Below are 24,330 nucleotides of genomic sequence, written 5' to 3' on the forward strand. Positions count from 1 at the left end.
AATATGTAAAAGTTTAATTTAGAAAAATTTTATAAAAATCAATTATTACAATTGTGACTTTTTTATAATGTTAATTGTTCGATTGTTAATGATTAATAATACTTTTCACTTAAGTTTTGTTGAGAACAAATTAAAATTTTTATTTAATTATCAAGTTTCACATAGTTGAATATACTTGATGAAAAGCGCTATCAAAGTTTAATATTCTCACCGACGATAAATTACTTTGCTGCCCTAATTGTTATAAAGATCTTTACATTACAAATATTCTTAATGACCGTAAACTTGACTGTAATTTTATAATTATATATCCTATAATATAGTATAGTTCAAAAATTATTTTTGTTAATTCATGTAAAAGATAAAAAGAAATAACACACAATTAATAAATAAAAAATTTTATATGTTTGCATCACGAAAATTATATTTATTTCCCACGCAGATTAAAACGTCGCGAATAAACTAATTGCTATTTGTTAAAAGATAATAATGCTCGAAAGGGACGCCACGTTAATTTTTTTTTTATTGCTATTAAAATTGATAATTATAATTGATAGATTAAAATTTCATTTAATTTATTATGTTTTTATAATTGATATTATAAAAGTTTGATATTTCACATCGCGCGTATTCGAGGCTGGGCGCATTTCTCGCGATCGGCAGCAAGTAGTAACGGTAGACGTGATAGCCGGCATCAGCGACGCGTACGCGACGGTTCTGCGCCGCTGACTGAAACCAGGCCGGCTCTCCGGACTAGTCCGGGATACCGCACACCTCGCCGACACACGCCGTGGCCAATCGTGAACGAGCTGTACGTCTTTATGTTCCTCGCGCCATCCTCGTGCACGCATCAATTCTTACGCAATATCGCAGAATAAATATTCCTCACCCTTGCCGATCGTCCTAACTCCCCGACGACGACGTCGCGCGCGTCGACATATTAACCATCGAACAAAGTTTCTTCGGTTATACATTGAAGATAACACGCGAAATGTATTACCCGGGACGGTCACATACTTCGTTTTTTTTTTTTTTTTTTTTTTTTTTTCTTTTCATAGTTTTATCTCTACGGCTAAATCTGTGTGTTTGTCGTACCTTAACAATGAAAATTTCGCGATAGATTTAAGCTATGCAGAATTTAATATCTCTTTCTGTCTCTCTCTTTCTCTCGCATTTATAGTATTAAAATAAAATCTAAAAGATCTTGTGCGCAAGAATATATGAGGGTTGAACACGAAATAGTCAGCAACTAGAATTTATGCGTATGACCATGGAATTTATTGGCACAGACAACGCAACATTATGTCCCTCCCATATAATCCCGTGTTCACAACCTTTCATCCGTTCTCTATGTCCAGACGGCTATATCTAAAAGACATCGGACACCATCAGCAAAAATATTTTTGTTGATGGAGCGCTTATGTAGGGTAACGTCTCTGATACGAAAATGTCGACAATCCAATATGCTCGGATATCACTTGCTTCCTGAAAACCTTGACAAAATTCTGTAACACCATAAATTCTGTTACCGTATCTTACCGTTACTCGATCATTTCCATTCTTATTTATTGTTTTAATTTAATAAACATATCTTTAAGGCGATCCTGTTTAACATATAATTATTTCACTTATACTCTATGATGCTATAAACTTGTACGAAAGGTAAACTTTCTACAGGTCAAACAAACTTAGTACTAATTCTGGACGTAACTATGCCATCAAATGTTTGTACAAAACAGAGACAATATTGTCACCCATTTTGTATCCTATTCTCACATATTAACTTTTAACCTTAAAAGTTGAGCTTTTCTACACAGGGTGATTTTTATTATTTTCATGTCAAAACATTTAAAAACTTATATAAAAATGAGAAAAAACAAATAAAAAATATTCAACTAATCAATTTTTCATATATACAAGAGATAAAACAAATATCCATTTCAAGCCAAATTTTTATTTTAGTTTTCTATTTAAAAGATTAAAAAATTCTGTGCTTTTATTTTTGTAAATTGAAACTTTTTGTAAAATAAAATTATATATATATATATATATATATATATATATATATATATATATATATATATATATATATATATAGCTTGTAATGAACACCAGCCTTTATTTTTCTTTATCTATATTTAATGATTAATTTGTGTTCAGAATCAAGTATATACATTATAATTTGATACTTTTTCATTTTCTTATATATTATATGTACCTTCAAAATTTGTTGTTTCAGATCATTTCGCTGATACAGCCGTCCTTCTTCAAGCAGTGCGACCGCGAAACTGTTGCGAGAACTTCACCTTCGCGAAGTATGCAGATCGATGAGTAAGTACACGTGTGTTGAACGATGTAGGTGGGCGTGACGTTGAATCTTGTAATTTTCTTCCTCCAACTCCCATTGTTTTCTTTTTCCCATGTGGCGATCATCAGTGACGGCGTGTGTGACCTCTCGGTGAGTCGCGTAATGATGCTAATAAAGCGCGTGTGTTTCACGTTATCAATTCTCTAATATCCGTTGCATTTTAATGATGCGAAGAGCAAGATCAACCAGATAAATACGAACAAATATGTATATTGCCGCGATGCACCGCGCTTGTTCGCTATCAACGCGACATTTAATGCACATTAGATAACATTCGAGAGAACACGGGTCGCATGTGTTTCTCGTGTGTATAAAGCGAGGTTAATCGTTCAAATGAATTCTGCAGATCATGCACCGCGTACTTTCTTACGCAGCGATTAATCATCGCACACAAGAGTGAACGAGATGGATAAAGGGTGGAAGAGGAGAGGAGACAGAGAGAGAGAGAGAAAGAATGAAGAATCACTGATGGAGCTTAAAGCCTAATCTACAATGTGCTCTTTGCCTCTTGTTTCTTTAGAAATTAACCAATTGCAGTTGATTTTAAGAAAAATAATCGAACAGGATTGGATTAATTTCTAAGAAACAAGAAACAAAGAGCACATTGTAGATTAGGCCTAATAGGATTCTGCGATTTGAAATTACAATTTTCAATATTGCAGCGTCAAGTCTACTGTGCGTATGAAAAATTATTCTGTTGCAAATGATAAATACAAATTTGCACAATCAGAAACATTTATGAACACCAAATCTACATATTACACTTATCTGTATTATGCAGTAAATGACGTAATAATATAACGTTATCTTTTAGCAACCACAGTATATCTTCCAGTAATATAATATACAAATAGCATTATTTTTGTGTATAAATTAAAGCCACTTGCCACATCCATATAATACATGTAAAAGCCACGTTTAAGCATTTGATATGCAAATCTCTGACTAATATTCCGTAAGCGTTTTGCTCTGCAAGTTTCTTTGATTACTGATTTGATTATGTACTGTCTTACTCTTAGTAAATACCTCGCAATATACTAGATCGAGTCGGTACGATGTCTGAGCTCTCGTACTTTGAAATTACTAATTCGACGTTTAATTGTAAGTTTGATACATCTTGCCGCGTTTATCCTTTTACATACAATATACGCTGCAATCCACACGTTTAGAACACGTTGTATAACATGTATTAACATACTATTACTTAATCATTATATGTACATTCTATTGCTTAACCATTAATATGTCGTACATAACATGATTGATTGCAATTGAATTTCATTTTGTCTCACTGACAGTTTAACACGCAAACCACCTTTCACGTCACAGTTTATAATTTCTTTGACTGACTAAACAATTAATTAAACTTTGAGCTATTTTACTCTTTTGTTAGTAGAAATATTTGGCCACTGTTCGTGATGTGAAATTATGCATATCGAAGAAATTATCAGACAAAAACCTGTTTTAAATTCTGAATAAATAGCACAAATTCTCACTTCGACATCAAAAGAATGTCTATATTAAATATTCTGTCAAATTGAAAATTTCATTTTCGACTGATTTGTCGACGTTACACGAAATACATTCAAACACCTACCATCGGAGCATTTAAAACAGCACGCTGGTGATTCATAGCATACTTTCCTGTATATACGTGTTTTCATCTGAAAAACCTTCCTCGTTCTATCTGTAGCGCGAGTTTAGATTTAAGCTGCGTAAAATTTTCTTGGATTATTTCATTGTCAAATAAATTTAACGGTATATAAATAAATTTTCGAATAAGGTACACAAAATTATATTTAAAAAAAACAAGTATATATAGACGTCTTATTTAGAAATGGAATAAATTATTATTTATTTAAATAATAAGCAACGATATAAAACACATTATTAATGTTTTATACCTCATTTTTTTGCTCATAAATAAGTATGATTCGACGTTAAAAATATAAAATTATATAACAATAAAGTATATACGTATGTGTGTCTATTCGTGTAAATATAAGATTATCTAATAATTTAAATTTAAAAATTAATAACTTATTAAAGATAATCTATAGATATTTCTCTACTCTTAATTTAATTGGTGTAATAATCAATATTATCCAATAATTGGAATATACTTATTTTCTTTTTATATATTATATATGTCGGAACTATGATATCATATAATTATTGCATTCTTTATGTACATTGATTTATCGCATTAAATATTTTCCGCCTTTGATGTTCTGTGGCATCCAGTCTCTCGAGTTTACATAGTATACATACGAAGCTCACACAGGAAATTGAAACCTGACTATCAGGTGGCGCGTCACATGCATGTCTAGCGACAGATCCTTTTTGTTGAACCTCTTTTTTTGTTGCTAGCCGAGACTCAGGTGAACTATCTTATATCTCTTTTTGTTTCTTGCATTCCTATTTTTTATCTAGATTTCATCGCTCATAGTCTCTTAAAACTCAGTAATCCAATCTCTAAGTTGGCTCGAAGCTACGCGTCTGCTTCAATAAATTGAATTTTTAATATTCAACGCAGAATTGCAAGAAAATAATTAATATTTATGAACTATGTGCGCGCGTGCGGTATTGAAAAAAGCGACAAGAAGGTAATTTGAGTTGAAAACTAACTGCCTACGCGCACGCTATCACACGCCAAATAACGCAAAATCCATGATCGCGCGAGAGTTAATTAAGCTCAGCTCCTGGGTCCGTCTAGGGAAACGCTGATGCGGATTCTCGCAAAAGTTTTCGTCACTGATTTCTAACACTCGCTTTTAAAACGAAATTCTGAAGGGAATCTGAATTACAGAGAGAGAAAGAGAGAGAGAGAGAGAGAGAGAGATCTTTGATGGATCGAAAGAATTTGAAAAGATATACAGGGTGTCTGGTTGCGACCGCCCCATAGCTCAAGGGCAGATAGAACAGGTCAAACTGAATATAAAAGTCTTCTACCATTTTGCAATATATATATATATATATATATATATATATAATATCGTTCGCTGAGCGTTTTTAATTAATAGTTTAATAATTATTGCGCAAATCGCAAAATGGTAGAAGACTTTTATATTCAGTTTGACCTGCTCTATCTGTTCTTGAGCTATAGGGAGGTCGCGACCGGACACCCTGTATATATATATATATATATGTCGGAATCGCATCTTCTTATCCGCTTCCATCTCAAATAGACGTTCCACGTAATCGCGAGTACGTGATTGGAAGACGGAGGGTCATCGATCGCAATCGGAAATAGTAACACGGTTTTAACCTTTTTAAATCGATCACTTGTCAGAAGTCTCGCGATTACAAGAAGATTACTGTTGCACACTTTAACTAAATCAAGACGCGAAACTGACGTCATGCTACGTAATATAATTTTGCTATATCGAACCACTAAACACACAGATTAATATCGATGATGATATATGTCCAGGATTATATGTCCACGTATTTCAATATAATACGCATGTAAGTTACGGTAAGCCATGACAATGACAGTTTGCCCTTCTGCAAATATATACATATAATTATTCTGATATATATATATATATATATATATATATATAGAGAGAGAGAGAGAGAGAGAGAGAGAGAGAGAGAGAGAGAGAGAGAGAAGAGAAATATTTTATGTACATATATATTGTAGTATATTCAAATATTTTTAACAAATAGAAATGAATATATATAATTGCTGATAAGCGATTTAAAGTACCTTGATCATTTCGGAATTAAATATATATTTTTGTTGTTAACTTTAGATTGTATAAATAATGTAAAATATATATTATGGGTAAGATTTTATTTATATTCCTGTATTTAAAAATAAATAATAAATTTGCATATTTTAGTAAAATAAATGGATAATTTATTTTACTAAAATATGCAATAAATATGACGATATCAATCTTATTTTAGTAAGATAAATAGATAATTTATTTTACTAAAATAAGATTGATGTCGTCGTATCTATCACAAAAATGAAAGCTTTATTGTGAATCGAGGTAGCAGACATCATAAATATTAACAGCAGATCAAAATATACTTTAAGCGGATGTTTTCATTTTTAATTCTGTAACATAGCGGATCGAAACTGTAAAGCGTGATGACATTTGTTACATATGCGCCAACAGCGTGGGTTGCATATAGTTTACACATTCGACTGTAGTTCTATAGTTTATATGAGAGAAAGTTATACTATTCTGATTTCGCTAGTATTCCTATGTGCATATCAGAATATTTAGACAGTGAGGGAATTTTGATAGTTTTCCCGTTATACCGAATACTGCAATGGAAGTGTAACATTTGGAGATAAATTTCCTACTTCATAATTTCTCGCAACGCGTATAGAGGATACGAGTTTCTCTCTGGAGGTCGTTAAAAAATCTTTTGAAAATTTATTTTCTTATATTTCATAGAACATCAATTAAAGTCAGCTGTTTGAATTGTCAGAATTATGATTGTAATTATTTTTCATGATATAAGATTTTATTTTACACCCTCTGTTACTACTGATTGTTGTATTTTTTTTAACATTTTTATGATGTTATTATTGATCAAATTACTGTTGCGATATAGCAATTTCTTCCGCCTAATTGGATTAATCCACTAATGAGGATTACAATATGCGTTCGAAGCATTTGTAACGTTATCCAGTTTCACTCTCCTCGTGTCAACTCCTGCATTATCATAAATTATACTGCTACATATTACGTTAGAGAACAGTTGACATTATAATATGAAGAGCGTCCCATGTTATACATATTATGCGTCATTCTAAAAATATAGAGAATATTTAGTTATAAATATTTTCTTTTTTTTTTTTACAAATGAAATAAAAACACATTTAAAATTGAACCTTTAACACATATACAATATACATAAATACATAAATTTCATTAAAATTTCTGCTATTTTAGTATTATATTTCCTTCAAGAATTCATTATACTTGGTATTATACTTGTTTTGCATCTTCAGTTCATTGTTAAAATAAAATCCCTACAAACATTGCATTATTAAGGAGCAGAACTAGTCTCACAATAGCGACTGCAAATAATTTGATGTTTAATGTATTTTAGTGTATAACGAAAACAGAATCGGTATCACTGTATATGTTGCTCTTTTTTATTGCTCTATTCGACTATCTGTCGAAAAGCGGGAGATTTTTTGTCAAAAAAAAGTATTTTGTATCCGCTGAAGGGAATTGCACACGTTTTATTCTTTAAATATTCACAAAAGCAAAGTTTCATAACATAGTTTATTTTTTCTTACATTTGTATTACATTTGTTTTGTTTTTTTTTTATGTTGAAAAAGATCAGAAGTAAAAAAAAAATATGAAAAAACTGTCCTTTTTTTTTGCGAATTTTCTTTGGTTTATACATTTTTTTCTGTTGTGATTTTTGTTTTGTAATGCTTAAAGTAAAAAAAGATTCATGCAAATGAAATTTTAAAATAAAATAGATCAATTAAACCCTAAAAATGTCTTGTTCAAGATAATATATTAATTTAAATAATAAATTTGTTTTGCTGAAGCGGTTGATAATTGTAAATTAATTTATATTATTTCACGTTAAAGCAAATTTTTTTTTCTTTAAATAGTTAGATAAGTTTAGCTAATAATTACATAATAATAATATAAGTTATATATACAAATAATCTTTACTTTAGTTAATAGACAAATTGCTACAAAATAAACAAGATATATTTTAAATATTTAATTTATTTTAATTAATAAATTTAAATATGTTTATATATACGCTCATTGCTTATTGCCATTATATTTACACAATGACATCAATGCATACTTGTGTAAAATAAATTATTTTCTATCGCATAAAAGACTTATAAAAATCAATTATTATTTTATGTATATCTGTATACACGTTTATTGTATATAAAATAATAATTGATTTTTATCTTAAAATTTTAAAATCAAATAAAATCAAATAAAGATATCAATAAAGAAAGATCTTTATGAACAATATTTCAAGAATGTCCAAAAATTTTTGTTTATTTAGAATCGCAAACTTGTTAAATTGTATCGCACGTTCGTCGACAATTGGCCAATGTCCCTTCGAGAAGGGGAAATTACTTTATGACCCAATTAATCACCCGGGTTAATCCTACCTGAAGGTGTCAGGGGTGTCTTCTAGTAAATGAAAACGCACTCAAGACTTTTTTCGGACAGTTATGATTCTCAGGCGAATATACCATACAAGCATATCTACACGAGCCCAAATTTAGAAGTGAAGGATGATTTGGAGAGAGGAATGGAGTAGGAAAAATCTCTTTTGTTCTTTTTTTGTAAATCTGTGAAATTTATCTTAGTTTCAAGATACGAATTCCAAAAAATATGCAAAAAAAATTATTCTTGTTGCAAAAAATAATTTTTTTATTAATTTATAATTATAATCTCTATTGTTTGATATAAATGAAAATCACGTGAGGTCGAATGTAAATTAGTATCGTGACACGTTTATTCGCATTAACAAAACAAACGAACAATATGTGATTCCGCCATTGCCATATTCAAGAGATATTCAATTCGACTCTTTGATACGCTATTAATGTCGACAAAGATCTTGGACTTGTACGAGTTGTACGTCTTCATACGTCTCATTTTTCTCAAGCATCATCGACGAAGCATTTCAATGCGGAATGTGAAAACACCGATCTGATGCACGATAAAAGATAGTTCTGTAAACCATTCATCCTGTTAACACAACACTTCCGCGAAAATCTCTTTTCTTCGAAGAGAAAACGATTTCGACTCGTAAGCCGGATATTTCATTCGATAGAAGTAATAATATCTGCTTTACAAACCGCGTTCTACTATTAGATTGAAATTCAATATCTCCTTCGTATCACAGTTATCAAAAATATATATTTATATCATAATAGCTTTATTTCATTTTATTTTTATTAATACGAGCTTTTAGCTCTTTGACGAAGCGTTTTCTGGTGGAAATTAGATAATACATGTGTTAGAATAGTGTCTTTACATTAAAGTAACTAATTGAGATTATTATTATTTTCCATGATTGCATAACTCATGTTTGATATTACATTAAATGCTATCATACAAATTTGTATCGTATTTATTTAAAATTCATGCAGAAATCGAGAATTACTGTCATCGAGATACGTGATGCAGATGAATGAGTTAAATGTGAAAACTTTCAGCAGAGATCAATCACAGAATCAGGTTAGTTGTGTTGGTCAAATTTGTTGAAACATATATGGTAAATTTTGTTGAGTCAAATTATGCTTCACCAATTGACGTTCGTTAATTAAATACATCAAAATCCGGAAATAGAATGAAATTGTAATGACGTATCTATATTAGGTTATCGTTAATGATACTCATCGCGAAGAAAATGACGGAACGTTAGCGAAGCCGGAAATAATTAATGAACCCGATTCCAGTAAATCTCGGGTACAAGACTCACTGAGTAAGTCAATTAATTTGCTTTCATGTTGTGTATTCGTCACACTTAATTTTAGATCGTCTTCAACGCACAAGTGACCTTTAAATTTACGCTTTCAATTAATAATTTGTTTTACATTGAAAAAACAAATAATTTCTATTTATACAGTTGTATAACATTTATTTTAAAGTATTAATTACTTTTCTTCAACGTAACTTCGATACTTCAAAGATCACTAAAGATAATTATATCAAATATCAAAATTACATATATCAAAAATATCTTGAAAAAAGTATCCCTTTTTTACGTAGCCATCAATCAATCTCAATGTGTGTTTTTAATTTCATTTCATGGCATAATCCATCGTAAAATTATCACTGACACGTTCAAATGTATCCATCCATCTGTTTTATTTTTATCGACGTTCATTTCGAAATGGAAATGAAATTTTAATAGTATCTTTAATGCGCGCTTCACATGAACTTATATATATATTATCTTCTTGATATATATTTCTTTGATATATCTTTCTACTGCTATTTCTAACAGTGCAAAATATAATATACAAAATAAAAAAAGAATGCTGGTAGCAGGAGAAATAGAGAGACAAGGTAGCAGAAAATGTTAGGTCGGAAAATGAGATTGGATCTAAAATTTCCGCATTCGTACTCGATATAGAATTTTTGAGGGAGTTAGCTCGTGATTTATTTCACTGCGCCATCTGCGGCTTGATAAAAAAAAAAAACGTATTCGGTCCGAGCATACATGCGTAATTTTTCTGACTTACAATTCAATCGTTTTGACGAAAATGAGATTATATTATCATTTCATTCTTTTTTCTCTCAGAAAATTGCCCGCCGAATTTGTTACATACGGTATATCCGCTTGCACGAAATACGTTTCAATTGCAAGACTCACACCATATTTATTGCTGCTACTGCCGTGCGATTGGCGGACTAGTTATCGATCGATTTGCCGCCAATCGGAATACATATGGGAAGAGTGGTATATTTGTAAAAGCATATTGACAAAACGTAATTGCTCGTATTGCATGCTGTATTATATTCAAATCATCGATAGGTTGATAGCATATCAACTATAGAGTGATAGTTCAAAAAGATATGAAATATCCTATGATTGAAAATTTTTTTACGGACCTTTTTTTTCCACACGTCAATATTATATCAATATGACAAGTGTCATATATATAATAAATGTAAAAAAAAATTTTAAATCGTGAAACGTCCATTATTAAATGACAACAGATTCTGCCAGCACTCGACGGGTTGCACCGTCAGAACAATCAAGGGTCTCATCAGAACTATCTCGAACGATATCAAGGACCGAAGCTGTCAGGCAGGACGTCAGGAGGTTGAAGAGCGTCACGTTGGATAGAATGGGAAAGATATTTAAGACGCGTACGCCTGCTGTGGAAAGATCTTCTTTAAGTTTGGACACCGTAAGTGATTTGGATCCTCGGGGCGTCATGTTTCACAAATGTAAGAGGTTTCTGGGGGCGCCCGAGCTTTGGTAATATCTCATGATATATGAAGGAAGTTTGAATCCTAAGAATGTCAGAGCATAGTGAGAACAAATTGTGCCGCATCCGACCTTGAATTTTTATTGTTAGTAGTGTTCATTTTAATCTATGTTCATATATAACGTACTTTTTATATTTCTGTCAATTCAGTTCATCTCTACATATATTTTATACATTAACTTTATATTTAAAAAAATCTAATTGTGAAAATTAATTGTTCTCCTTTTTTTTATTTTCTTTTGTTTTATCAAACAATTTATTACCTTGCGTTCAAAAAAGTTAATAAATTTTGGACTTAAAAAAAAATATTACAAAAAATATATTACTTTTATATTACAATGACTGTAAAATACAGATTTGTGGATAAAATACTATACGTAGGATTGGCAAGAAAAAGTGCAATACTACATAATCTAAATACTACTTTAACATAAAGGGATTAATGAAATAACTTTATCTCTAAATTTGACTTTATCAGTATTACATTCAGGAACAACTTTAATACAGCAAATGCTTTAATATCTGAATTTATGCACATATCAGAATACATATGCATTTTTCATATACATATGCAAAATATATAAATGTGTCAATGTATGCATAAACTTGTGTGTTAAGGCATTTCTGTTGTTGGATGTATAATAAATGATTATTTAATTGATCAATTATGAACCAGTAAAATACATATCAATATACTAATCTGCATGAATATTGACTGTAAATAGCATTAATTAATAGAAATTACTTGTTTTGAACGTATATATATATTTATCTTTTTTTTAGCTAATATCATAGTCGCATTAGTCTCGATCGTATGTGCTAACTTGAATAAATAAGCAGAAAAAGTTTCCACGACTTATAACGTTTTCGGTTGTTCTATTCTCAGAATGTGACAAGCGTCGATAATTATAACGAGAAAGCATCGATGAAAGAAAAGACAAACTCTTTGGGAAGGATGCTTAAGCTCGTTGACAAAGACGGTTCGCCCAGGAAACTTTTTGTCCGTCCCCGAGCAGGATCGCTGAGTCGTATACTACGTAGGCATCCTCATAATGAGGACAATGGAGTTACCGATAAACCCGCGGAGGATACCGGGCGTGGAATTTTCTCCAGAATGCTCAACCAACTGAGAGGAAAGTAAAGATTCAAAGAAACTTGTGGAGTGATCCTTTATTAGCAGGCGGGCCTATCTTTATTGTCGATACATCGACAGACCTCGCTTAAATCGGTGATTCTTAGAGTGCAGACAGTAAATAATTTTCTTCAAATCTTTTATCTACTCTTTGCCGGAAATATTTACAATATCATTATCGCGTCCTTTGATATTATAAGTAACACATTTTACGTATAAACAATTTGATGAAACATATATTACTAACATACAATAATGAGTCTATGTGACATTTTGAAATAAGAATTGAATAAATTTATTATTTAATAAAACTGATAAAACTCTTCTCTTAAATAATTTTTTATTTATTTATTTTTTTTAATTTACTCGCGTAATATATTATGATCATTAATGTGATAGAGGATATAGTAAATAAAATGACAAAGATTACTGTAGGAGCCACGTTTATTATGCAAGCGTGTCCCTTTTCTCTCCTTTATTTGTATAATGCGATATTGTTGGGACAACCTGTGTCCTCTTCGCTTGTCTGCTTCGCACGTTGTACAAATTCTCAGCTATACATATACCTTAATATGTATTATGATATTATGTGACAGAAATAATTGTAGGAATTTGTGAATCGTTACGACGGACATGAGGATTCTTAATTCTTTTTAATTCATGCGCATCGGACTGCTCTCTCTTCTCTCGCAGCCGATACAAAATATATTTACAAAAAAGGTACAACTCTTACACAGAGTATAGTGTAAATGTCGATTCTTTGTGAAAAAAAATAAAATTTTGTCGACAACTTCCTTTTACTTTTTCCAAACACATATTCAAATGCTGCGCCTGTCAAAACCACGCTCGCGAAAGCCACGTGACTTTGTCAAGTATATTGACTAAAAGCACCTCATGTTCGATATCCGTTTCTCACAAAGAATCGCTCCTGAGGATGAGGGTTCATGAATAAGCCCGTAATGTAAAGCTATATACAATATTGCCCTGCAGGATACGCTTTGACACGCAATACATTAAAACTTCGTCCTGCAATTTTTGGATTCCAACGGTTGATTCAACGGCAACAATTGGCACGCACTAACCGCGGGCGGTAGCGATAAAAAAAAACCGATTTCGCTATTAATTCGTTTTGGAAGACCTACTACATCTGTGCCTGGGTCTTTCATTCCTCGTCCTTGATCGACGATCATGATTTATCACAGAATAAAGTAATGCAAAATAGTCCAAGCGCTAAGATATGCGTAAATTTGACGATTCAATGCACGCCATTCCCACGTTTTTAACATGACTTAAATTAAAACCTAAACGTCTTCTAATCTTAACCATATGAATTTGGACTATGAAAGAACAATGATTGCATAAAATTACTAAATTCTTTTAAAGTTCTCACATACGTGTAGATATCTAAATGTGTGAGATTATTTCCCATTTATAATTATAAATTTGTCTTCATTTTTAAAAAAGAAATACATGAATGCATTCTTAAGCTATTAATGTCCACGTACATTACAGCGCAGAATTTTAATTTTGTTAATTAAACGAAAGACAGCTTTTTTCAATATTCTTGATATATTAAATAATGGTCTCCTAAAATCTAAGATTAAAATTAAGAAGGAAATTTTCTCTCACAATATTAGTTAGATAATTATAATCTAAATGAAAAAAATTATTGATAACAATAACAAAATAGAAAATATTTGAGCTCAGCTGTTAATAAAAGAAACCAATTATAAATAATGTTTCATTTAACCAAGCTTCTCAAAGTACGCTATGTCATAACGTTGAGGAAATATACATTGAATTGTTCACGATATTTTACATATTCGATAACGTCAACATTGTATTACGATTAGATAAAATACACACAACCTTATGTATAGATTCTGTTCTTAAATAAATATATAAAAATGAAGAGCTGCAGGTCAGCAAATAAATTTATATTCGGCAAAACGCGAATACTTTAAACATATCTATATTGCCGAAGCATAAAAATAAAATAGAAAACATTATTCTCTAGAATTTATTATCTAGAAAATTCCTGTCTGAGTATTAAAAAGGATCGAATTATTTTAACAATAACATTTAAATGAGCGCTAAAGGATGTCAAAACAACATTACACGCGACAAGAATTCAAATTAGAGCGAATATCGGAATTACTAAAAATTCATTATCTCTCTCCTTCTCTGTCTTCCTTTAATACGTCTCCTATGAATATATAAATTGACATTGATAGTATGTTATAGTAATATGTCAACAGCATTATAATTAATTACTATCGATGTGCGTACGTACTTGTGTATCTATAATACAGTTATATAAGATTATTTTATGAAAAATTTCGATAAATCAAATAGAATTTTTATTAATCCTCTTTGAATAATTTAAGGATATGATAGAAGCTCTTCATTCATATATACATTAATAATTATGTAGATTGGCGCAAGAAATTTCTAACTTTGTCTCACGTTTTAACCGTTCTAATCTACTTAATTATTAATTATATACAAAGTTATTCGTTTCTTAACGGATTAATACAAGTTCTGGAGAAATAATATATTTACCGTAAAATTTAATAAATCTTCAATAATCCCTACAATCGTGTATAAACTTGCGGTTCATGATGTGACCGATGTAAAAATACTCATCCAAAAATACGACATCGATAAACACGAATTCTTTTTTTTTTTAATTCACATTTTTCGAAAAATCTAACGAAGTAAATTCAACTAACCCTGATTACGAAAAGAAATTTACCTACGACGTGTATCACTTATATTTACTACGCCCTGGTCGAGAGTACGAAATTAAGTACATTTAATACATTTGTATACGGTCGCAAAAGCGACGTATAAATATCGAAAATGATGATACGATTCTTCGATTTGTCCTGCGAACGGTCACCATTGAAAAATCGGTCATTAACTTTAAACTGCAAAATTAAAATCTATCTTTCTGAGAATCGTATTGCTTAGACGGTTAATTATACTATGTTTACGGTAGTTACTTTATTTCGGAAATTCTATTATATTCAACAGCGACCTCGATTCGCATTGATGTGGAAGGGAACAGTATATATCATTCTAATGATTTCAATCGATTATCGATCAATTACATACATGCGCGCACATATTACATCACATTTATATGTACGCACATACATACACATTCATACACACATACACACACACACACACACACACACACACACACACACACACACACACACACAGACACGTATGGTGATTCCTTCCAGAAATGATATGGCTTCTACGAAAATGCGAGTTTCTTGTTCCCACTGATATTGTTTCGCCCATCTCAGAAAGAAGGATCGATTAAAAGCTCCGCACATCCACACCCGCTCGTCCTTGAGATTTTTTTCTTTCTAGATAATTTGATTTAACATTAACGTTATTACTTATTAAATCATCGTCTAGTATAGCTCTTGGACGGACGGTTCTCTCAACTCCATTCCGAACAAATAGCTCAACCAGCGTGATCGTCGAACGTCTAGTTTGCGCCTCGCTTTTGTAACGATATCGCTTTTAAGCGATCATCTCCGATAGGACTATATTAATTCCGTAGAAGATAAACACGACAACGTAAAATAAGCTTTTTTTGTCTATTTGTAGAATATGAACAAAGTGTTATTGGTGGTAATCTCAGAAAAGTGTTTGCATCAAGAGAAAAACCAAGACGCCAGTTTATACGGATCGATTCTAAAATGCTGTCTGTCATATATATATATATATATATATATATATATATATATATATATATATGTACATTGCAATCTAACGAAAAAAACATTCGCTAGATTCATTGCGGATGCGATGTGGTCCGAGGGGCCCCATCGTGACACAACCAGTGGAATAATGCATCTTTACACTCGTTAGACGACCTACATCTATTAACATCGCGCGTCTATCAGCTTCTTGTTACTTATATAATATATATCTATATCTATAGATATGTATATACGTGAGTTTTAGGTATATATAGTAATAAAGACGTAATCTCTCTCTCTCTCTCAATCTCTCTCTCTCTCTCTCTCTCTCTCTCTCTCTCTCTCCGATCGTTGCGCGAAACGTCAAACATCGCTCACGCATTTGATTCGTAATCCCACACTTGGCAGCATATTCAATTTGACATTCTGTTTCTCATTTGTTATTGTCCTACGGCATCCCCGACATTTTTGCGACATAATTATCTTAATCGTGAAACTATTCTACGTGTATCACGGAATTGAACACGCTTCTCTTCGATATGTAGACGGTAGAAGAATAAAAACAAGTTTGCTCAACGTTATTCTTCCATCGATTTACGCTTTGCACACGATATCTAATCCAATCAAATTATTATTCCTACGCTATTTGTCTTTGTCTTTATCAAGTTCATTTTTTTCTACATTTTTCTTTTCCAAATAAACTTGAGGAATCCTGAAGATTCAAGCGTTTTTGGAAAACGAGATCCATTTTTGTCGTCATCGGTTATTATTTCTAACCAGTAATCGAACCATCACATTCCTGACTCGGCTATTCCTTCATCATCTGCAAAACAATAAATTAAATTAGAAGGAGTTTATAACAAATACAATTAGTGCTGCTTGTTTTACACATAGCAATCATGCTTAATGCAAGCTACATTATAATTTGTATAATTGCAAATAAATCAACATTGTTGTAGAAACTGCATTTATAAAATAAATTAAAAATAAAAATACATTTTATTTTTCGAATATTCTAGACTTATAGAACTATACGATATAGCTACATATTAATTTTAATGTAAAAATAACATAACTGTGAAGACTGTGTATATAAATTTTAATTTATAATCAAAATTTGTAATTAAAAAAATTAATATATTAATAAGGTAAGATTAGAAAAAAATTAATTCTAAACAAATCCTTTTGGTAGTCGATCAGTAATCTTGGTCGCCGTAGTTATTTCGCTAAAGCTTTTATTTAAAGCGGAAAATTATGATAATTAAGTAGAAAATACAGGCAAACACTCTCTGTTTTTCACTGTTAATAAAGCATCAATGTTTAATAAAAAAATTATATATTTCTCTCTCTCTCTCTCTCTTTCTCTCTCTCTCTCTCTCTCTCTCTTTCTCTCTCTTTTTCTAGTTCATTTTTTTACAAGCAGTGTACATACATCTATCATTAATATACAAATTTACATATAACTTTTGTAACATAAACTCATGCAGGGAAAAGGAAAAGAGAGCAACGATCGAAATTACCGTCGACGCAGGAGTCGCTGTTCGAAGGTCACCTCTCCTTCTCATCCTCGGCAGGACTCTTAGTGTTTTCGACCGAGCTTCGATTCTTGCCTGAATATTAACAAAGGTCGCAAAAGATTGCAGAAAGAGGCGGGGGGGGGGGGGTGAGTTATTAGGCGAAGGAAGTGAAATTGTTGTACAAAAAAAAAAAACAACTAGTAGTTTTCTCAAGGTACAATGTACATCAAGGTACATGTGCTTATAACCATCACATTCTCAAAATACATGTGCTTTTAACCACCATCACCGCCCACACCACAGATTGATATTATTATAAATATAACCGATTAGTTTATTCTTGATATTATGCATTTTTTTTTAATAAAATGTTTTATTATTATTTTTTTAAATAATTTATTATAATTTTGAGGTTCTCTCTGTGAAATATTTAACCTGTTTCCATGTGCAAGAAAGGACTTTGTAGAGAGAAAATAAGTAACAAATTACAAATACCATTTAGATTTTTTTCAATACATGCACTACGCTCGACCTTCTTCAGCTTGTCAACTCTTCAACAATTGATATGTCAATTATTACCTATCATGATGCGTTCTCTAAATCGCATTGGGTCATTGATCACTCAACTTCTGTCTCGCAATTCTTTCAATTATAATTCAGAGTAATAATATCTCAATAAAATTTCGTACCTTCGAATCCCTGATTGTCATGAATCTCTCGTGGCGGTCCAGTAGTATCCTGTCCCTCCAGAACAGCTAAAAGACACTGATGAATGCAGATGTACTGCTGTTCCGTCTGGACCATCCAGACTCGCTCCTTCCTCATCGCCCAGACGATTCCGAAGATGTCAACGTACTTTGATACGAGAATTTGTTGCAATATTCTGTCAAGGGTGATAAAGGTGCCGCTACGGCCTACGCCGGCACTGCAATGAACGACTATAGGCCTCTGGTCAGGCCTAACACGTTCCCTAAACGCTCGCACGAACCTCGCTAAAGTCTGAGGTGGACTGGGAACGCCGAAATCCGGCCAGGTAGTAAAGTGGAAGTGCTGTATCACTCTCTTTATATCGCCCTAGACGGGATATTTTGAAGTTTTTATTTAAGAGATCAAAAATAATGCAATCATTAAATAATATTTTAATATATATTCGTAATAAATTCGTACGGAAAAAATGCAGTCACTTACTCTGCATAACATAAATTCCGTGATGCTCCAATCGGGATAATGCGTCTCGTTTAGTATCGTGACACAAATGTCACCATAATACACCGGTAAAGTATCTACAGGCCAATAATGATCGCATTTTTCTCTGCCCTTCTCGATACATCTCGTTAGCATCACGATAGCTCTGCTGTTGCTCTCCCACACCATTCGCCAGAAATCGTCGCGAGTCGAATGCAACGGTCCTTGGGTCACAATAAACTCCCTTGGCGAATTGTGACCCTGTTATGTAGAGTAAGAAAATTCAGAAAAAAATTAATACTCGTAAAATTAAAATTGATATTTTCATTATCGAATGTAAATTATTTTGAAAATTATTTTAAATATTTTTTTAAAAAATTAATATTTTTATCCAATTTTTACGCGTACCGGAACATAATTAGCGTTAATATAGTCGGAACCCTCTTCATCGTCAACAGGTTGAAGTTTGAATCTACTGTGATCGTATGGAAGAATATTCGTAAAGCGATTTTTTGGCCTGTTACAAGGCAAGTCCGCCGCTGTGCAGGGCTGGTCTCTTCCGACGTGCTTTAGTTCTTCAAATTCTTCCGAAAACCGGAAGTCAGAATCCGCCGACATTGTACGATAATGCTCGGCAAAATCTTCGACTTTAATAGGCCGGCTGTAATAAATATAATGGCAAATGTTATATTGTTTTATTTTAATGACACTAAAAATGTTTTTACTAAAGAGAAAATTAAACTGTGTAAAATTTTGTCTTTCGGTAGAAATTTTATATATTTTATATATTTGTCTTGAAAATTTATATAATTACTATATGCAGAGTACTTGAGAAATATGTCGAGAATTTAAAAGTGAAAGAGAAATTATTTAGTACGAGAATTAAAATAGAGTGTAATATTATAATTTCTTGGCACCTAGTTTCGATGACGCTGTCCGGCAATGACAGATTGTCGGTTGCCCTGGTTTCTGTCGTTTTGCGACCCTGACTTCTTCGCCTTCGCATAAACAGCCCGATGCCCAATAGAAACAGCAGCAACGCTATGGCGACGGTGACACCGACTATGATGGCCGTGTTGTCCTTATCTGTTTGACACGCATAGCGAATTTTAAGTTTCAATGAATCAAACGATCGCCAAGGATAATGCGAATTAGATAGATTTCGCGCTAAAAAAAGAATTGTCGTTACATTCATCTCGCGGGGCGTGCATAAGACTTTTATTCCTGAGATCTTACCTGCCAGCAGCAATCCTTGGGCAGACATGTACACGAAATAACGAGGCATGAATTTAGCGAGGCTCTCACTACATGCGCAGTGTGCCTCTAAAGCTTTACAAACCACTTATCGCATCCGATGTGTGTGCTACCATTATTATTATCTTTTTTAATAATACGTACATAATACCTTTAAATTTTCATTGCTTGACTAATGAGAGACATCGGATACGTTAATGGCACGCGATTTTTTTTTCCTCATATCTTTAAGACTTTTCACGCGATCGCTCTCACCTGTTTGGATAGGAAAGCTGTAGCTGGTATCCGTAAATTTGTCCGGTGCTGTAAACGCGCGCACCTTCACCCGATAAGTGGATCCTGATTTCAATGGTCCATTACAGTATCCAACTTTGTTGTCGCAATTTTCAGAGCCAATTGTAAAGTCCTCCACAGATCCATTTTTGAAAGGATAATACGGTTCCATCACCTATAAATTTATTAAATTATTAAATCTTTATAATTAATATTCTGCACCTATAACGTATCTGTTTTCTTATACAATAATAATAATAATTATAAAATATGTACATATATATATATATATAATTGTTATAAAAACCTGCATAAACATCTTCGTGGTGTTTGAAATTAAATTGTTCAAAACATCCATCATAGAATTTATTAAATACTTGTTGTTCATAACTATACGCAATAACAATTCTCTGTGTCATATATTTCGTAATAAATTTTTCTTATGATTCACTGCGCTATTTCTAATGGAACGTTAATAATAATCCTCATGATAGTAGAGCACTCGGCCACAGGAAACAACAGTCAATTAATACACAAGGTCTATTAAATACACAATTAGTCCATCAATATCTGGTTATATAAAATATTTAAGATAATCATCTAATGCGATCATATTTACATGTTTCACGATTTTACATATTTTTTATTAAATATAATAATAGAAATTGTCAATATTTAAAATATTTAAAAAAATGTGTGACTTGTAAAATTTTAACATATAATTTTTCTGAAAATTATTAAAAATTATATACACCCTGCTTTTCTTTATACGGTTGCGTAAATATATAAATAATTCAACACAATTATATGATTTTATTTTCTAAAATGTCACGGTAAAACCACATCTTCTCCTTCGCAGTTTCAGATCACAACTAAATTATGTGTATGTATATCCTTCGGTCTGTGGATAATATTGTATACTGGCCGCAGTCCGCGGGCGTTTATGCGTAATCGCGGATCTACGTCATAACGCATACATTTTACAACCGTCCATGATCTTGCAAGTTAACGAGCCGCGCTGTATATATAATACGTTGCATCAATTAAGTTAGTTTAAATTTGTTTTATTCCTGTGATATATTGCAAACACTAACTTGAGATTAATACTGTTAAGTTTCACAAGAAAAAAATTCTACGCACATTTATTTTTAACGATTATTAAAATACAATACTGCATCGATTTTACAATTAATATTAATATTAACTATAACGCATAATTTGTAGAGTGTAATTAATGGGGGATAACATAATACGATATCTGAATATTTAAATTTACGAAATAAATATATTCTCTCTTTTAATTAAAGAAGCTTGTATATTTTAGGATTATAATTAAAAAGACGGCGCAATAAATAGAGCAACAAAATTTACCTGATAGGGTGGCCAAATGCTGTAGGCTTGAACGTCTCTCCAACTGGGCATCTCCAGTCCAGAAGCATTTTTGCTATCGTCTTCGGCGACGATGACAGTGTACGATGTAACCGCGCCGTTTTGCTCACTGAAGTAATTCTTCCTGAATCTAATTTGTATCGTCGTGCTGCTTCTGCAGACCTCGGTCGGTACCACTTGCGTGGACGGCTTCGGCGGTGCGAGTATCGGCATCTTCTGCTTCCAGACTGTCTCAGGACCAAAGCCAATCTTCGTTTCCGCTTGAATCCGGAAAACATACGTCTTACCCGGTACGAGGGACTTGATGACGCCGCGGAACTCGTTCGGCCTGAAGTCTTGGATCTGCGTGTAGCTCAAACCCTGGGATCACGAAAAGATATTTGTGTAATTTACAGTGTTGCTTTTAAATTCTTCAACACGTGAAAAAGCGTGTAAGAGCTTTTGCATTCCTTGCAATAGCGTTGACGTTTCTTTCGTATATTTTTTAAATAGTTGTATAAAAATATGAATTTTTCACACAAGTATATATTTTCGCAAAAGGGAATCTTACTTCTAAGTTGTAAGTGATGCTGAATTTTCTAATGATGCCATTTTGTTCCTGACTGGGTAGAGACCAGACGAAACTGATGTCGCTCGGTTGAATGTCGATAGGATGAAACTTCTCCACCTTTCCTGGATACGATTCGCTAGTGGTAAAGCTGGCGCTGAGCGGATTTGAGACTCTCAAGTTAGATGATTCTGTGCCAGAACGTACAACTAGCGTGAACGTATAATTTCTATGCGGCTTCAAGTCAAAGATGGTGATCATGTTGACCAAGGTTATATTTTGGATGTAATTCCCTTCTGTGTTTATGTACTGTACTTCAAAAGTATCGTACTCTCCGTGCGGGATGTCCCAGGTCAACGTGATCCTTGTATCATTCACGTCAATCGCGTGGATCGCAGTGATCGGTTCGGGATCTAAAATTATATTTATCTTCGGGCATATTTATCTTAATAAAAAGATAGAGAGAGAGAGAGAGAGAGAGAGAGAGAGAGAGAGAGAGAGAGAGAGTATTGAGAAGAATATTAACAAGATTATATCTAATTGTCCTTGTGTATCAAAAGAAAATTTTTTTATTATCATAGATAAATATCTCTCAATATAACATATAGAAATATTAAATAAATATATAAACTAATATAAAAATACTGACGGTATATAAAAACTAAAATATTATGTAGAGATATTATTATTCTTTTTTTAATTTTTTTTTCTCACTGGGATCTTTCGACAGTACGTATGTAAAGTAATAATTACATCACGTATCACGTGTCATACTATAAAATGATACAAGTAATATCTCAAGAAAAAATATATGATAATACCACGCTTTTAAGTGGATTGTAAATTATGTTAGATACAGAAACATTAAAAATTTAATTCAATTTTAAACAATTTTAGCAGACATAGCATTCATGAATCTTTCATGAATTTAATAAAATTCATGGAGTTAGCATTTGTAGGAAGAATTATCGTAATTAGCTGTATTACGTGGATACTTACAGAGCCGGTCTTGCCGGAGGAGAGGTCTGCTCTCCACATTATCGCTTACTGTCCAAACGGTCACGTTATACAATTTGCCAGGTGTTAATCCAACGAATGTAACCTTGGTGTCAGTGTCATCTATCAAACGCTCTTTCGTGGTATTATTGTCATCGCTAATCCTGAATCGATAGAGATCGAACTTCGAAGATTGTATCGGCGTCGGCGTGTATCGCAATGTCAATGATCCCGGTTGATCCCGGTCGACCACTACGACGACTTCGGACTGGATCAGCGGCACTAGATTTCAAAGTCTCGTTTTTGTTTGTCTAGTTATGAATTGATTTACCATGATCATTTTAATTGCCCATCGTTCGTCAAATTTCAGGTGAGATTGCTAAGCCGGACAATAAAAAATTCTGACAGACGAATATGACATAATAAAAATAGAAAAGCAAACGAGACAGACAAGATTAGTAATAAAGGGAAAATGTCTATTAATATCCAGGCAAAATTCGTTAATGAGCTGTCAAATAAATTGCGAAAAATAACAGATATGTTAACAAGACCTTACTCGTCATTAACAAAAAAAAAATCGATCTAGATCGCACTCACTCGTTCTTGTGGTTAAATTGCTAATGTCGCTGAGTAGATCGTAAGACACCGTGTAGACGACGAAGAAGTACTGTACTCCAGGCATTAGATCGCCTATCAGGACCTTCCCGATTTGCACAGCGTTCTCTTCGAAACTGATATCGGATACATCGTTGCTCTCGCTGACGTTCTTCGTTCTGAAATCCTCTGGATTCTTTATTGGCCACCATCTTATAACGTAGGTCTCGATACGACCTTCCGGTCGCGGCCATTCTAAAGTTACGTTGGTAGAGTCGATGATTGGTGTGATATTTAAAACTGGATTGGGTCCTAAAATTACAAGGAAATTTATTTAAAAACAAGATTGCGTTATTAATTATTTAAGTATATTAGTTATTATTA

At 32.5% G+C, this 24,330-nt stretch overlaps 3 protein-coding genes across 13 annotated transcripts in view; 1 reads left to right on the plus strand and 2 right to left on the minus strand.

Annotated features, from left to right (window-relative positions):
• LOC140668671 (cholecystokinin receptor type A) overlaps positions 1–2,621 on the minus strand; it is a 41,278-nt gene extending 38,657 nt beyond the window's left edge. For 4 of the 9 annotated variants that reach the window (XM_072897892.1, XM_072897891.1, XM_072897897.1 and 1 more), the window contains exon 1: positions 212–987. The gene's annotated coding sequence lies outside the window, so the exon portion shown is untranslated. Of the gene's footprint in view, positions 1–211; positions 988–2,218 lie in introns of those variants that run through there. The other 5 variants (XM_072897893.1, XM_072897889.1, XM_072897888.1 and 2 more) reach the window with 5 other exon arrangements.
• An 8,412-nt stretch (positions 2,622–11,033) lies between these two features.
• On the plus strand, positions 11,034–12,475 carry LOC140669014 (uncharacterized). The gene is made up of 2 exons (XM_072898431.1): positions 11,034–11,253; positions 12,221–12,475. Exons 1-2 carry the CDS (start codon positions 11,050–11,052, stop codon positions 12,473–12,475), a joined length of 459 nt encoding a protein of 152 aa, XP_072754532.1. The 5' UTR covers positions 11,034–11,049.
• A 417-nt stretch (positions 12,476–12,892) lies between these two features.
• The window catches only part of Ptp10d (Protein tyrosine phosphatase 10D), a 34,883-nt gene continuing 23,445 nt past the window's right edge, over positions 12,893–24,330 (minus strand). The window contains exons 10-21 of one of the 3 annotated variants that reach the window (XM_072898421.1): positions 23,950–24,258; positions 23,356–23,634; positions 22,360–22,769; positions 21,792–22,169; positions 20,403–20,595; positions 20,130–20,144; positions 19,811–19,979; positions 19,302–19,554; positions 18,897–19,154; positions 18,398–18,782; positions 17,712–17,801; positions 12,893–17,014 (exon numbers count right to left, since the gene is read on the minus strand). In XM_072898421.1, coding sequence (XP_072754522.1) covers positions 17,740–17,801; positions 18,398–18,782; positions 18,897–19,154; positions 19,302–19,554; positions 19,811–19,979; positions 20,130–20,144; positions 20,403–20,595; positions 21,792–22,169; positions 22,360–22,769; positions 23,356–23,634; positions 23,950–24,258 — 2,711 coding nt within the window. In that variant the 3' untranslated portion in view covers positions 12,893–17,014; positions 17,712–17,739. The remainder of the gene's footprint in view (positions 17,015–17,711; positions 17,802–18,397; positions 18,783–18,896; positions 19,155–19,301; positions 19,555–19,810; positions 19,980–20,129; positions 20,145–20,402; positions 20,596–21,791; positions 22,170–22,359; positions 22,770–23,355; positions 23,635–23,949; positions 24,259–24,330) is intronic. The other 2 variants (XM_072898422.1, XM_072898423.1) reach the window with 2 other exon arrangements.

The sequence above is a fragment of the Anoplolepis gracilipes genome, chromosome 8 (assembly GCF_047496725.1).
Source record: "Anoplolepis gracilipes chromosome 8, ASM4749672v1, whole genome shotgun sequence".
Taxonomy (NCBI): Eukaryota; Metazoa; Arthropoda; class Insecta; order Hymenoptera; family Formicidae; genus Anoplolepis; species Anoplolepis gracilipes.